The sequence below is a fragment of the Calonectris borealis genome, chromosome 4, assembly GCF_964195595.1.
Source record: "Calonectris borealis chromosome 4, bCalBor7.hap1.2, whole genome shotgun sequence".
NCBI lineage: Eukaryota > Metazoa > Chordata > Aves > Procellariiformes > Procellariidae > Calonectris > Calonectris borealis.
The window spans coordinates 83,734,946-83,751,257 of NC_134315.1; the positions used below are offsets into that span (position 1 = coordinate 83,734,946).

The following is a 16,312-nucleotide window of genomic DNA, read 5'->3' on the forward strand; positions in this document are numbered from 1 at the left end:
TGACGCCTTTCGGAGCCCTGTGTCGTGGCCGGCAGGCGTTGCTGCTCTGTGACCCAATGTTCACAACCCTCTCTCCTCCCTGAAGCCGTTGACACGCTCTGCGCCCTGGCTTATTGCAAAAGGATTGCTCTTTAAGTGTGACTTTCACATGGGCTCTGCGTTACGCTCTCCGTTACAGTTACAGAGCTGGCTCCGTTTTGTTTTTTTTTTTTCCCCCCTTTGTTCAGTCCAGAGTTTGCTGGAGTTTCTTCCTGATTGCAAAAGACGTTTGAAATGGGCAGAATCGTAAAAGCTTATCAGAAGTAATAACTGTTGTTTCTTGCTCCCCAGCTCTGTTACGCGTTTATTTGCTGGAGCAAGTTGTATCTCCGTGCTGCAGCTTGTGTTGCCCCGTCAGCAACCATGCCAAACGCTAATTTGCCTCTTCTCCTGTCATAAATGACGAAGTTGCAGAAAGTGCTGGTGTCGATGGCTGCCAGTGGGGAGGCCCCGGCGGCCTCTCCCGAGGCGGCCGGCCGCCCCGGGCCGTGCCCGTCCCTCCGGCGGGAGGGCCCCTCGCCCCGCGGCCGTGGCGCGGCCGGGCGGTGGCAGCACTCCATCTCCAGCGCCCCGGGGCTCACAGGGGACAGTAAAGCCGAGCTTACTTGCTGCTTTGGGCCGCTCTGACAACGCGTTGCAAGTGGTCGGTGCTGTAACGAGGAGACCTGCAGGAAGAATTTATAATGTGATGAGCAAAACAGAGACTGTCAGATGAGCGTAGCCAAGGAGAAGGAGGCAAGGAGTTTTAAGTAATTGTTTGTTGTGGTTTTTTTTTTTTTTTTAGCCTAACACAAATAACTTGGTTGTGAGCCACAGCACTTTCCTTTAGAACCCAAGTCAGGTTTGCTGTGCTAACGCTGAACGCTCAGAAACGCTCTTACCTCGAAAGTCACCCAGCACAGGAAACGTGCTTGCTCGTTTCTCAGGGTGTGCTCTGCTCGCTGTGGAATAGACTCTTCATCTTCTCTGCTTTGTGCTATTTGTTTTCCTTCGCTTTTGCCCATTTTATCCTGACTTTTCTCTCCATTATGAAGTCTGGGATCCCTGTTAGTGTTAAATTGGTCTTGTTCTTTCTGAGTAGTCTGGCAGAATATTTCTGTGAGCTGTATCTGCAAGTGGTCTGCAAATTTAGGTTTGAGTTGCATGCTGCGTTGGGTAGGCTATGGGTGGCACTTGTTAAAATCCTATTGACACATAATCTCATCTCTAAAAATGTTTGGTATCGATCTAATGAGCTACCCAGAGAGGCCAATTACTCAGGCAGATGATAGTTTTTTCACTTGAGTAGATTCTGTCAGAGTACATGACTTGCTCAGATCTGGACCCTGAAAATAGAAAACCGGTATTTTTTAATTAGTTTTTTAAGTTTGTTTCCAAAACCTTGCAGTGGCAGTAATGAGGATGCAGGTCTAGATAAAAAGTGTCTGAATGCCCCATGCTTTTTACCTTACTACAAGGAGCTGGTAAACCAGGCTTAAACTGAGGCACGTTTCTGTTCAGAGGTCCTAAAAAAATTTCCACCCTTTCTTCTATCCAGTGTGTGTGTCTCCTCCATGGGATGGTGAAAATACCTTTTCTTGCTGCAGTGCTTCGCTGATGGGACTCTGCCAGCGTTCCCCTGAAGACCCAAGTGAAGATTTTCTTGTTGTTTCACGTGATTTTTTTTTTTTTTTTTTTTAATTTCTGCAGCTCCCATTTCATGTTATTTGAAAAATTCCAGGGGGCTGAAATATTTTCCCCATGCAAATCCATAAAGGATGTTTTCTTGCTAGATTTTGGCCTGAAGAAATCCTGCAGTAATCGGAGAAGGGCAGAAAGACCAAGTCAAGGGAGGTGGCGCTTGGGAGTCTAATCACTGAACTCCTGCGGATTAGAGACGGGGCGCCGTGCCAAGGCGACCCAAGTTCTATTCCTGGCCCTTTAAACCCCCCAGCTCCTTCGGATCCGCTCTGCGCGTGTTTCGGGGAAAGCATCAGGCTCGCAATGTGTCGTAAGCAGTTTTCCAACCCTCTGCAGCTAGAAAGCGCAGCTGTTAAACGTGATAAACCGATCCAAGGGAGGAAAGATGCCTTACTGGGAGGATGGGGGGAAGCGTGGGGTCCGGCCCTGCTGCCCGCGGGTGAGGTGCTGCCCTGGGACGGCTCCGCAGCAAGCGGGGCACCCCTGTGGGCAGGGTGATGCTGGCAACATGCACTGCTGCGGTGGGGAGTTTGAGCAGACATTTTGCTAGGTGGATGGCACCCGGTGAATTTTCAGCGCTGTATTCCTTGCAGGCAGTGGAAATTGCTCCCTTCCTTCTTTTCCCCTCTTTTCTCCCTCTCCCCCCCGCCATGAGACTGTTGCTTCTCAGGTGCCGCGTGCCTGGACTGATGCTCCCTAAGATGGTGTGGAGAAACTGGCGTTGGAAACTGGTGTTTGGGTTGGGAAGGGTGGGATGCGCAGGCGTGGTTGCACACATACACACATGCTGAGGGGCCTGAATGTGTCGGTGCTCGGGGAACGAAGGCAAATGCCGGGCCACGTTGTGTGTGAAAGTGTAAGAACAGGCTTTACAGAGTAATAAAGCGTGTGCGGTTTGGTCTGGAAATCCAGTCCCATCTGTTCCAGATGTTTTCAGTTGTGTTTATAGAAAGTAGCTACTGTGCTGCTTGGGGGGGGCGGGAAAGTAAAAAAAAAAAATTGGGGTGTGCCTTCACAACCGTTGCAAACGGGCAAGAGCAGCCATGAAATATGTTCCCTTTTTTTGCCTTAGAAAAGATGCATAAATAGTCTTGAATAATTTAATGAAGGGCTGGAGCTTTCGGGGAAGGTTTCTGTGTGTGTGCCCGAGTGCTGGCTTTGCGTGGTTTGTTGGCAAGAAGCACGTCCTACCCCTTCGCGCAGGGCAACAGCTGCTTGTGAACGGGTACCCTTCTTAAGTCAGAGGAGCTGGTTCTTCAAATCCTCTGCCTTCGGGGTCTCTTGCAGACAGTGTGGGCAGAAACAGCCTGTGTGAGGGGCAGGTGTTCCAGATGTCTGAACTGGACCTAAACTTAGGAGCTGATGCTCATCTTCTCTTCTGGGTATGGCGCTGTATTATTTGCTGCCATCCAATAATCCAGACGACAAATGTGTATTGCCATATGCTTAGTTAGTGCTTTGGAATCTGACCTATTTTGCTTTGTTCTTTTTTATCTGTGAGGTATTTGAGACTCGTTCATGGGAGCTGAGCTGCGGACTAAGAACCAAGGATGAGGCCAATGGCATGTTAGTAAAGGTGCTTGAGGTGGAGGAAAGCTTGGCAAAGATGGGAGAATGGCTGCTGTGCTACTCCTTTCAGAAAATGAGGGCTCTGGTACTTTCTTTTGTGGCTGATGTTTTTTTTGTTTTGTTTCTTTTGTTCAGGTAGGCATTGACGTGCAAGGCAGATACCCTAAAACATTTTGATTTCTTGGTATTCATCCACTCAGTTTTTATACTCTCCTGAATTTGAACGTGCCCTTAAAAAATCTCTGTTAGTGTTTGCTGCTACTGCACTTGGAAGACCTTGTGGGATCACAAGTGGAGGCAATGTGGATGTGCAGAAGTTTTGCAGGCTTTCTCTCATTCTGTACCGAGTTTGTCCCTATTCCATCTAGGGAATACAAGGAAAAGGTATTGGTTTTTGATCGTTACCCACATATGCCTGTTTCTTGCCATTGGTAGGAAAATAGGTTACCAGCTCGGTCTCCAGTTCTATTAAGATAGAAGGCTTCCACAGTGACTGTCCAGCAGTGAGCAGCAAATGGGTGCTTAACCTCTAAGGGACATGAAAGGAGATTATTTAATATAGCTAGATTTTTTGTTGTTATTTTAGCGTTTTTGTATTTGCTTGTCAAAAGTGAATTTGCAGGTGAACCCTTGGAAAGCGTGCAGGGTCTTACTTTGCGAGTGAAATCCAGCAGCACCAGTTCTGGGCAGCGCCGCAGGAGGACTTCTATGGCGGAGGCGTAGAATTAGGAGTCTCTTCTATACAGAGAAGCAGTTAAGAGGTGGAGAGAAAAGGGGAGGGGAAAGAAGGCAACTACTGAAACCCATCCCCAAATGGATGAATGAGTGGGTGACACACATAAGTGACTGCTGTGATGGTCTGACTTACTGTAGCTCGGTCTCTGGATAATCCTCGTATGTCAGATTTCTGTAAGGCCGACATGTGACACAAAGCTTGCCTCTCAACAGACAAGTGGGCTTTGCTGGTATTAAGAGGCTGGCTGAAGGCTGGTCTCCCACTGTGCATTCGAACGCGTGTGTATGTCCGTGTGTAGTTTGCGTGCTTGCTTGTGTACCTGGTTCTGCAGCCGAGGTCTTTTAGAAGAACTTTAAAGGGAGACTGGAATTCCACAAACTCTTGGCGGTTGCATAGACAGTCCCAATCTTGCCTCTGTGTGTGTATGTCCTTTTTAGAAAAAAGGAAAAAGGAGGAGGGGGAAAAAAAAAAAAAAGAAAAAAGAAACAGGAAAAAAACCCAAAGACTTCTAACCGGGATTACCTTTCTCACACCTGCCACCACTGATGTCCTCTCAAGGTTAGAATTCGAGCTACGTGAGGCCAGCTTAAACCAAACGCCATTTGAAAGGAGCTCTATGAAGGAACAGCAGGCACTGGAAGGAGAGCAGGAGTGCCCACAGGAACATGAACAACAGCTTGCAAGTTAACCTGCCCAGGACCTGGGCTGGTTCAAATAGCTCGCTCCAGGAGAAGTCTGAGCATTCCTTTTTTCTTTTCTATTACTATAGGATGGAGGACGAGGCAGTACTGGATAGAGGGGCTTCCTTCCTTAAACATGTATGTGATGAAGAAGAAGTGGAAGGTAAGAGACCTTGGACTGCTGGGGAGAAAGGGTACCTTCACAATTTGTATTTGTATGTACAATTGGCACAGTCGGATAGCAGAGCAAAAGGGCGCCTTTGTTCTGCCGAGTAATTCATCGTAAAATGGACTGAAGCACGGGTAAGCTTGCCGGGGTGAAACTGACTTTTTAAAGAAATCCTCTTTTTCAGTTCAGGAGTGAATGATGTTTTATGCTGGTGGCACACATTTCCACTTCCCACAAAATCGTGTTTGCTGGGTCTTGCATAGCGGCGGTGACATATTGGGGCTATTTGTTTTTCCTCCCTCTATGAATATAGTTTTGGTAACGCTTGCATATCACCCCTGCACTTGGAAGTGCTGGAATACGGTGGCAGGTGTCGCAGATGGAGAAGCAAACTGGAAAAAAACAGCAGAATTTGTACTGAGGGTCAGGGCTGGACGTAAGGCAGCAAGTGGACGTTTGCCTGGGTTATCCTTTTAGCTTAGGAGGAATAAAGAGAAGGCTTTTCCCTCGAAGAGGAACTTTTTAACAGAGCAAACGGTTTCTTCACTTTTTAGGAGGAGTAGACTCCTTTGAAAGTGTTTTTATTTTCTCTCTAACTAAAAATGTTGTGAAATCCCAAAGGTAAAAGGAATTTAAAGGAGTTTAGTTTAAGGTTGTTTGTGGAAAATTATTAAGCTGATAGGAATGAATTATTTGCAGCAAAATCTCTTTTTCTTGTTTTATGAGGATTAATTGACCATGTGCCTGATAAACTAGTGGGGGTGAAGGAGGAGAGGACTGTAGGGTACGTACTCTACCTAGAAGGGAAAGGAGGCCAGCATTTCACCTTGCAGTGCTATCCTTCCCCTCTTGACTTAGGTATATAATTTTATTCTAATGTCTTTATTTGCAAACAAATGCCTGTGGCTTTTCAGTTTAAAATGTTTTAAGAGGTGTAGGGTTACAGCCATGTCATCGTCACTGGTAATGGACGGTAAAGGATCAAGCAGTATGAAAGAAAATAATCTCCAAAAAGATGGATTAGAACACTTCCAGCAAATCAAACCAGCCATTTCCATGAAAAAGCCTGTGTTTTCTTCCTCTCTTGTATGAAGTAATCTGTGCTCAGTAGCATAAATCATCATGTTGGGTTTAATCAGGCCATTTGCTGTCTGCAGGGTTGGAATGACAGGGGTTTTATATTAGCCTTTTGCTTGTAGAATAATTGATACTTTGCACAGCAGAAACATTTGAGAGGGGAGAGAGGGAGAACATTTCTTGTATTTTACTGTCTTAAATGTTGCCACACGCTGTGTGGTGTATATTGCCCGTATGTGACGCTCCAGGAATATACTACAGACTGTTTTTGTGAAGAGCAGTGCGGGAGTGTCCTTTTTAACTGTCTGTAGGTGCTGTGAAAAAGGTTGTGGTTAACGCTTTAAGTAATATTTGTAGACGTGGGGTGTTTATCTCCATGTTTCAATATAGATATCCTCATTTGATATCGTTGGGCTAACAGACCAGTTGCAGTTGATCTCGCTGGGGTAAGGAGAAGAGGAGCTGAAACAAGTATTTCTAATTGCACACGACAGGCCTCTGAGAACTGTAGCTGCTTGTCTGAGCCTCCGGAGAGACTTGGAGCTGTGTAACCAGCTAATTCCCTTGTTCGTGCTAAAGGCAGCTCCTCGATTCTCGCCAGGCTTCCGCGAATGACCTAGCTAAATCACAAAAGGAGCTGCCGTCTGTGGCGGGGCCAGTGCTGACGCTGTAGCGTCTGTCAGTGCCGCGATGCATGTATGGCGCGTGTGCGGTCCGGCTGGTGAGTTGCTGCTCAGCCGCTCCACTCTTCTGGGGTGGGACAGTCTTGAATTCATAGCGTACCTGGCATATTTGGGGCATTACCACAATGCAAGTAATCATTACAGGCTTTGGCGTTTTGAAGAGGTGTTTTTTGCCTTGGAGGGGAAGATTTCCAACCTAAATGGTTCTATGATTCTATGCATGTCCTCAGCTACACTAGCTCTCGACACAGATATGTGCCCTGTATATAAGTACACTTAAGGTATGTGTGTATCTAATATGCACCCCATGTAGAGTCATAGTCTGCATGTATAGAATGAATTGTAGACTCACAGAATGGTTTGAGTTTGAAGGGACCTTTTAAAGACCGTCTAGTCCAACCCGCCTGCCTTGGGCAGGGACACCTTCCACTAGACCAGGTTGCTCAAAGCCCCATCCAACACGACCTTGAACACCTCCAGGGATGGGGCATCCACAGCTTCTCTGGGCAACCTGTGCCAGTGTCTCACCACCCTCACAGTAAAGAATTTCTTCCTTACATCCAATCTAAATCTACTCTCTTTCAGCTTAAGATCCAATGGAAGGGCTAAAACGTCAGGTCGAAGACCTTCGGCTGATACTTGGTGCAGATGCTTTTAAGTCTCTGCTAGATTTCTGCACTGCAGGTGGAGTGGTTTCAAGGAGGAGAGCATTTGTCTAGAGACCTGAAGGTGTTAGCTCCGAAGTGCTCTCCATTACTTCAACCACTTTCATGGTATGGCTATAACTTGCTTTTCTAAAAGGCTTACAGTAGTTGCTTCCTCTGTAGAAGGTATCAGCAAGTGGAATTGTTACCTCTAGGTGTATTTTATTTTTCTGATAGTTTTTATTTTTAGCCTACATGACGAAGCAACATAGATATCAGAAAGTTGTCTGCCTCTCTTGCCTCTTCTTTCCATTCCTCTCCCAATAATTTTTTGCACCTAGCAGTGCATATTGATCAAATTTCTCAGGAAGGCTCTTTAAAGCTACTCTTAATTTCACTAAACTTGTAGGAAAAGAAAACGGAGCAGAGAAGAGAGACCGTTTTCTTTTCCCTCGGCTTGGGTAACGGGAATTGTAACATTGATCAGAAGAGAGCTGACGGTGTAGTGTTAGGGCGGTGGGACCTAGGGACTCCACAGCTGCAGGAGTTTGCAGGAGAGAACGGGAAGACCGTACTGCAAAACATTATAACATGCTTAGAAAGCAGACTGCTTCTGTTGCTCGTGAATCGGTTTGATTTCAAACAGATGAAGACAGAATTTTTAAGTGGTCATTTTCAGCATGCCTGTTTTTGTACGTTCTTTGCAAGAAGAGGGAAACAGCATGGTGTCATTTTATTAGACACATAATGTCTGTGAGATGCAGATAGCAACTCTGAATTGCCACATCAGTCGCTAATTTGATTATGTAGCGGTGTGGGGGAGAGGGAGGGACTTGGCTTTTTAAGGAGGGGGGAAAAACGGCATTTCTGGTCAGTAGGATGTTGAGACATTATCAGCTTGGGGCAATTGTCGGTCATGCCCTTGCTGAGTAAATGTGACGTTAATAGAAACCGTACATACCTGACAAAAGTATGTCCATTTGGCCTGGTTCCAGAGATTGTTTAATGCTTCTCTAAGATGGTACCTCAGTCTGGTCCTACACTGCAATGTGTTGCTATTTTATTAGTGGTATCAGCTGCTGGCATTTGAAAATTACTCCATTCCAGCTCACCCCCTACTGTCTTTATCAGTGGGAGGGCTCGATTGATTAATTCAGTACATGTTAGTTATGAAGAGCTGCTTTGCGGGCCATCACTGACGTTGCGCATAAGTGCCGGAAATGTGACTTGGTGAGACAGGGGATCTGCCTGGGTCCGGTTCAGAGCGTGGGAGGAAAGAAAGTGCGAAAATGTAAGCTTTCTTGGGTGAAATCAGGAAAAGGCACTGCCCTAAGCTGAACCTCCTGTGCGAGAAAACCATTCCCATTCATTTCGAGCACTGCACGTTCCTTTCCTTGAAGGTAATGACATGCTGCTGTAATGCCACCGTTAGGAGTGCTGGTATGTGTGACATAAACAGATTACTTAATAACCAATTTTGCAAGAGGGGAAAAGTAAAGCTCCACCTTATCCTTTGAGATAAGGTATTCTTGGCTCTTTAAGCGTAACTTCCCCCGGGCTTGCTGCCACCCTGACTTCATGGTGGGGTGGAGGATGCTTAGTTTCAAGTCTGACAACTCTGTTGCTGGAAGGCCCGAGGAGCGCTCTGGCTGCGTGTCTTAGAAGGGGACCAGCACTCGTGTCAGGTGTTTTGTCCTGCGTTTCAAATGATTTGCCAAGGAAAGGTCTCGAGAATATCTCTTAGATACCACTGTTGTAGGAGTGAATTCCGGAAAAAATGCTCTTACAGTGGAAACTTCTTCATGGATCCTGTTAATATTATGGGATTTACTATATAGAGAGCCTAAAAATGGGATTTTGTAACAACTTTCCGTAACTACTTTTTCCATTTTAGCTGACTGCTCCCCACACACCTTCCTCCTCCTTGTTTTTTATTCTCGACCCTGTTCTGTCATTGCACTTTGCTGGTAGAAAGCTGCGTGACGCCATAAGCCCAAGATTATTACTTGATGGTTGGATCAATGAGGAGAGAGGTTGAAAGGGTTAAGATAACTGTGAAAATCTTTGCCTTTATTAACAGCAGGCAGAAGGTAGGAGAAATGAGCTGTATTTACCCATTTACTTTGTTTTCTTTTTCTTCTCTCATGCCTGCCCTCAGTTTTTGATCACTGACTGTAGGCAGACCTTCTCCGTTTTCAGAAATAACCAGAAGACCTGTTTCATATCAGTTAGTGTTTTTAATTGCTTCTGAAATAAATATGATTAAAAAATTAATCAGGTAAAAGCTCAGTGCAGAATGAACTTCATTAATATTCTTTGGTAACTTGATTTATATGCAGAGATGGAGTAGGCTGTCTTTTGCTTTGGTAAAACCGAGTCAGGCTTTGCTCGTGCAAAAGCAAAACGATGAGGACTCAGGCACTGCCTTTTTGCTCTCTTTCCGTACAGCAGCTGGCACAACTTGGGAATGGCAGGCACAGATTGGGACCTAAACGCTGCCCCACGCAGCTAGTAAAAACAAGTCGGGTGGTTTGGATCCTCTCAGCTTTGAAGTATCTGGATGAAAGATTTCAGATGAGCTTCTCTCCAGCTTTAATTCTCCAAGACACTTTGCAGGGTACTGAAATGTGCTGTTAACTGGTTTGTCGTAAATGAAAAGGTCTAGTGCTATGACTTCACTGCAGACTTTTAAAAATATGGTAAATCCCTGTGGAAAAGTTGGGAGCGGTTTTTGTGTGTGTGGATTAATGAAGTCAATAGTACAAATGCTGTGAGGTCCGTGAAATATGTATCACTCACGAAGTGGTTTGTTTAGAAATTTTTGTCATCAGTATCACTTTTCAGTCATTTGTTAGCTTGATGCTAGTATATCTATGAGTGTGCTTGCTATTGGCAATTTCCAGCAGGTGTCCGTGTTCCCCATCATTGCAGGGGATATCATCTGGTCATTGCAGAGGTCTTTCATCTGTTGTCAGGAATCAGCATTAGCTTTAAAGTTGCTGGGGTTGTGTGAGAAGGTGTTGATGCCTGCCTACTCCAAGCTCTGTGAGAAAAACTGCCATCCAAGTTCAGATGATGATAAACTGACTTTACGTAAGGTAGCGATAAGTTGGCTGTGCACGCAGGAGAAATGGAGAAAATGTTGTAAGAACAGCTGAGTCAATATGTGATGCGGTTTGCCTGTTGCGAAGGAAAGGTCGTGTTTTCTTTTAAGCAATGATAAGTTTTGCACTGACACATGCCGTGAGCATAAGGTACGTGGCAGGGAAGGAAGGTGTTTCCATACCGTTCTGACAGTGACTGGCTTTTGTCCATCTCTGATCAGTTTAGAAACAATCTTCAGCTCTCTGACCTGGCGTGAAACTAATTTTACTGAGGGCCATGCTTATTAGAAAGGTGGCCCTCACATGGCACCTTACAGCCTTTGATGGGAGCAACTTCTCTGAGTGGATGTTTTCAGTTACCGGGGCCATCCTGAAGCTGCTGGTCCCTTCCAAGAGAGAGCAGGCGCTTCGGCGGTGCACAGTGGTTCAGTCCAGCGGCACGGGCCTCCGTTGTCTCCGTGTGCTCACGGTAACGACCCTACAAAGGTCACTTTTTAAAGCCCTCTCTTCTTTTACGCTTCAGTTTCTGCAGATGCTGCCCAGCATCAGTGTGCGTGCAGGCTGGTATTGTAGTTGTGCATCTGCTGGTTACATGATGGTTTCGTCCTCTCCTGGGTCAGTTAGGATTCAAGTCCAGGCTTGTTTGACTGTCTTCTCCCACCCATTGTATATACCTTCCTCTGCCCAACAGCTCTTTTTTGAGGTACAATAATACTGGGTATGACAGTGCAGGATGGAGATGAAAGAACTGGTACAGCCTTTGCTCGGTCTTCAGATGTGAACCCCGGATGTGCTGATTGCCCTTCCTGAATTTTTCTGGGACGTTTTAAATTAAAAGGTAACACAAAATGTATTGGGGAGGCCCAGTCACCGTTCTAAAATGCGTAATGCCAGCGTTTGCTCCGTTTGGCTGTATTTAGCAAACTCTGTCATGGTTTTTGCCTGTTCACTGAGTTGACGGATGTTTGAGATGTACTCCATGCAATGAATCAAGTCATAGAGAAGTAGTGAAGGTAAACAACTTGGCAAACAGCAGAAGATATTGAGGCAGAAAGTGGAAGATACCTGACCCCATGTCAGGTTTGGGTTCCTTCAAGCTCGGCCACGTCAAGCAGTCACAGCCTTCGTGTAGCTAGGGAACACGGGAGTGTCCTTCCCTCTCTCATCTGTGCGCCCAGAGCTGGTGGAGCTGGGCTTAATCGGAAAGTGATGCTAGGGCTGTTTCTATAGCTCGCTAGGAGAAGTGCAGTCTGTATGCTAGTTCAGTCATCATCTCAGCCTTCGTGAAGGTCTGTCCCTTTGGGTGATATTCCTAATCTGGTTGCCCGACGCTGTGAGAACTTCCTTAGCAGTGAAAAGGGACACTGAGAAGGGACGTAGGAAACTCCGGCACTTCCTTGAAGGAAGCGTTGTGCTGCTGGAGAGGCATCAGGAGGCCTTATTGTGAATGGGGCTCCTGCCGGCGAGCATCATGTTGTTTGCATTCCTTCGCGGTGCCCTGCTGGCAGCAGCTCGGCCTTTTAGCAACCCCGGCTTCGGCCGCAGTCTGCCTTTCATAAAACACACCACGGTTTATATATAACTGCAGCCTTGGAATCAAGGTTCACTCACAGCGTTCCTGCTGATGCAGTACTGCAGAGGCGGGCAGTTACGAGGACTTCCCATGAGCTGCCTGGCACTTTGCAAACCCAAGGAAACAGGATGGTGGTTTAGGTAGATCTCTGCCTGGCACGTTGCAGTTGTATATCTTGGTTTTGTTGCTAGCCTATGCCCAGCCTTCGCTGTTTGTTCTTCAGGCTTTGGACAATGTGCTACTCCATGCAGCCATTGGCCATTAGGAGTTCAGGCTCGAAAAAGACCACGGTGTTTGCTTCAGAGTTCGGAGTGCAGATTTCAGCGGCGTGCCTCCTGTTGCTTGTGTGCAAGTGGTAAAGCAGCAGCCAGCATCTGGTACCCAGACAGCAGTTTGAGGTTCTTTCTCTGAAACGGGGCAGCGCTTGGATGCTTTAGTCAGTATACCACAGCTCTGTCTTATATTGGAGGGCGGTCTAAAACCCACCTGCATCTATGAACTTGACAGTGCCAAATACAGCTTGGTATTCATTTGGTCAGCCTGGGTAGTTAACGAGATGGAAATACGAAAAATGAGGCCAACATTTTCAGCCAAGATGGGCTATTCTGGGTGGTCGTTTGGGGCATTTTGGAAGGGAACGTAATTTTAAAGGAACGGCGATCAGTCCTCGAGGCAGTTGCCATTCAAAGGTACCATGCTTCCAAACAGCTTGGCCTAAAACTTAAATCAAACGGTCCAGCACAGCTTCCCCTCCTCTGCCCTGTTCCCCAGAGCCATGCGTTTTTAAAGTCTTCCTTTTCTTTCCGTGGAATCCAAGCAGTACTGGCCAGATTAGATCAGATCACAGCAGGACAGGTTCGGTGGCTTCTGTAACCTCTCACGGCTCCAAAGAAGAGAGAAAGAAAAGCAGCTTATGGGGTTGTGGGTAAGAGTCTTGCAATGGCTTATATAAAGCTCAGTGAGAATACCCCAACCACATGTTAATTGTTCTGCCTAAACAATGTCCACCCGTTAATTCATTGCCAACTTCCTTATATTTTCCTGTCATGGAGCAGCACCTTATAGCTGTCATCATCGTGTGTCTTCTGGGCTTCATATTCTGATCCTTTCCTAGCAATTCCGTGTGATGTGATTGGTGACTGACTTGATCTGCTCCTTCTAAAAAAACAGGGTTTGTAGGATCTTCAAGAAGTCCAATGAAGACCTCCTTTCATTTTTTTCACTTTGTTTTCTTGTTTAGGTATTCTTGACTTGACTTTACATGAGCTCTGTCTTTTAGAGCCATCCTGTTCTTCAGGGCACAGTATTAGCTCACCTTTTAAACATGGAGCAGCCTCTGAATCTTGTTAGGAATCTGGCAGTTGAAGTCTGGGTCATCGATGGATAGCGAGCGAGCGTATGTTTGAAATTGGGAAGTGCAAGCTTTAGACAGATGGCTAGGAAGACTTTCCTGCTGGCTAACTATAGTGTTGTTACGTGGGAACCTTTTAAAGACTGCAGAGGTCACTTTACGTAAAGATTAAACTGACCTTTGAAGATATTGACGTTCTAGAAGCCTGATGTTCTAAAAGAAGAAAAAAAATCTCCTATTTACATGCTGTCTTCCCCTACACAGCTCAGTTCCCTGCTCATTTTCCAGTAGTGATTTTAGCCAAGGGCTGCATATTAAGATGTGAAGTGCAGTAATACAAAAACATAAAGTGGTCTTTGGACAAGTTCCCTGCTGGATTAAGTAACTGCATCTTCATGTTGATGCGGGGTCCTCTCTTGAATACTTCCATCTTAGCCGTGAATTCAGGGTTCTTCTGTCAGAACTGGCAGAATGGAGGAGAGCCCTGGTGTTTCTTAGCTTGTCCCTTCCTCTTTCATCTGTCAGTTGCACAGTAGCTCGGGTTTTGTCTCTCTCGGAGCCTCTGTTGTCTTTTTTGCCCTTTACTGCATCTCTCTCATTGCAGGCATTTATTAGGTTAACCCCCTACCCAACCTTACGGTTGTCCTGTTACAAGTGTTCAGTCCCATCACCTGATGGATTCACACTGACCCTTTTGTTGGCCAACTGCCACGTACCATGGAAGAATCAGTTTATTGCATACTACTGTTGTTTTCAAGGCCCGTATGTCTGACGGCCTTCCTGATCTCAGGTTTTTTTTTCAGCTACCTGGTTACAGACTTGTGCTACTTGATTCCAGTCTTTTCCATACAGATGTGATTTCTTCTGCTTCTCCCAGCCAGTCTCTTATCCAGCATCCGTTGTCCAACTCCAGGCATCCACCTGCTATTGCTGGTCCTGTGGCAGTCTGGGCTCAGTCCCTCAAAAGACCTTGGGATCCCTTCATGGGAACCTCTTGCAGAGGTAGGGTAGCTTGTTTAGATTTCACCCAGTTTTCAACAAACAAAGTGCTCAATGAATCCTTCTGCTGTTTACCTGATCAGTAAGTTTTTGCTCGCCTGGAAAAATCACTCACTTGAATATCAGGATGTTCTGAAAACCCTGTGGGGACCGAGTGGTGAGCCTGGGAGTATGCCTGGTAACCGTCTAGAGGATTGGTTCTGGTTTGGTTTTGTTTTCTTCTGAGTTTCAGTATCTGTGTTCATATGCATTAATGGGAATAGTACTTAGCTCTTACACAGTGCTCGGGGAAACCATCGTGTTCCTTGTTTCTGATACACGAACCAGCCGTGTTCACTGACAGGTCTTGTGAATTTCTGTGTCTTTTCTCCTACCCAGAATTTCTATCTTCCTAATCTATCATTGAAAATATTCCTGTTTGCCTGTTGTTTTTGTGGCCTGTGTTTTCATCTGTGTGGAAACCGATGCTCTTTGAGATCACTCCGGGGAAGTTTTTAGGTGAAATATGATGACTGTGTAGGAGGGACGGGGAGAGTCATTTCTGTTCCACTGGTGCAGCTCTCCGAAGCGGGGTGTCGCGCGGGCTGCGTGTCCCGTCCCGTCTGCGGGTGTGCAGAGCGACAGCCGTGACCTGGAGGGTGGAGCTGGTCGGGGTGGAGGGCCCGCGCCGGCTCCTCTGCAAGCACCGGAGGTGTTTGGCACCTGTAACTCTTTTAAAACCAGGTAGAGTTAAGGGCACTCGGCACGTGACGGCGTGGCCTTTTGTTCTTATTTCTTGAGCTGATTTGAAACTAAGCAGGGCTTAGTTTGGGACTTGCTTAGTGCTACTTTTAGTATCTCCCCTTTAAAATGGATCATCCCTGTGATTTATTTGTCCTTCTGGGCCATCAGCTTTTTATGTCACTGATTTCCTTTGATTCTCGCGCAAAACGAGAAGTACCCTCCTGCCGCCAACCCCGGGTTTGAAAAGCGGCCGCTAAAAGCTGCGCTAGCCTGGCTGTAATCCCAGCAGCGTGTTGGCTAGTGCCGTGTCTCGCTTGGCGGTACGCCGACACCGTCTTCTTGGCCATAAAGGTGTGCCGTGCCGTCCTCTGCTGAGGAAGCACGTGGTGGGCTGCATCCCCTGCCCGTCTCGTGGGACTTGGGAGCTGCGGTAGGTGCAGATTCCTAGATGTTAGGCATCGCTACGGAGCCAGTTTTCATAAAGTTAACAACTTGTTAGCGGTAGGAGTGAAAGCCATACGCTCCTGGGAGATGTCAGAAGCCACATCAATAAGTCAAGCTTCCCCACCCCGAGGGTACGCTGTCTTTCAGTGATGGCTAGGCTGCAGAAACGGGCAGAGAAGAGCACACCTCTACCTGCCTGTGTCTTATTATAGGTCAGCCATGCCCCGAAGTTAAACGGCTGTGGATCCTGAGCAAAGCCCTTCGTTCGGGCGGCCTGAAATATCTGTCCCCGTCTTCTCTGAGAGCCTGGGTGCACACGGCTGCGCAGTGCAGGAGGTGCGAGTGGCCAGAGCTCGTGGAGAAGAGCTTGGCTGTGTAGACATGTCAGTTGTAACCACACGAGCCTGTCCAAGCCTGATCGGGTTTAATGTGACTCTCCCTGTTCTTTGGAAAGGAGCCTTGACAGTAAAAACAAGGGCCAAGTGAAAACTGCTAATACTCAGCTCGTTTTCATTGCTTTATAAATTTTTAATGTTAGGTTTTGATCATGTTTCCTTCTAAGGTGCCAGTCTGAGATTCTTTATGGGCTAGTCTGACCAGGCTCTAAGTCTCAACAACCCCAGTCACGTGGAAGGGATTCCTTCTTAGATATTATGCACCAGGCAGACTTTATCCTTTGATCCTGTAACTTTTGGCTCCTTTCTCCAAATGACCAAGTTTGGTTTTTGCTAAGCAAAAGCCATTGCACTGTCACCATTTTCTTACAAGAGTTAGTGCTTAAAAATGGAGAGGGTCATAAATAAAGTGATCTCTTTCTGCTTGTTCGTTTGGCTGTAGATAT

At 46.5% G+C, this 16,312-nt stretch overlaps 1 protein-coding gene across 2 annotated transcripts in view; it reads left to right on the forward strand.

Annotated features, from left to right (window-relative positions):
• The window catches only part of SLC4A4 (solute carrier family 4 member 4), a 240,622-nt gene that overhangs the window by 69,494 nt on the left and 154,816 nt on the right, over positions 1-16,312 (forward strand). Inside the window, exon 3 of one of the 2 annotated variants that reach the window (XM_075150407.1) lies at positions 4,794-4,867. In XM_075150407.1, coding sequence (XP_075006508.1) covers positions 4,794-4,867 — 74 coding nt within the window. Of the gene's footprint in view, positions 1-1,442; positions 4,868-16,312 lie in introns of those variants that run through there. The other variant, XM_075150406.1, reaches the window with a different exon arrangement.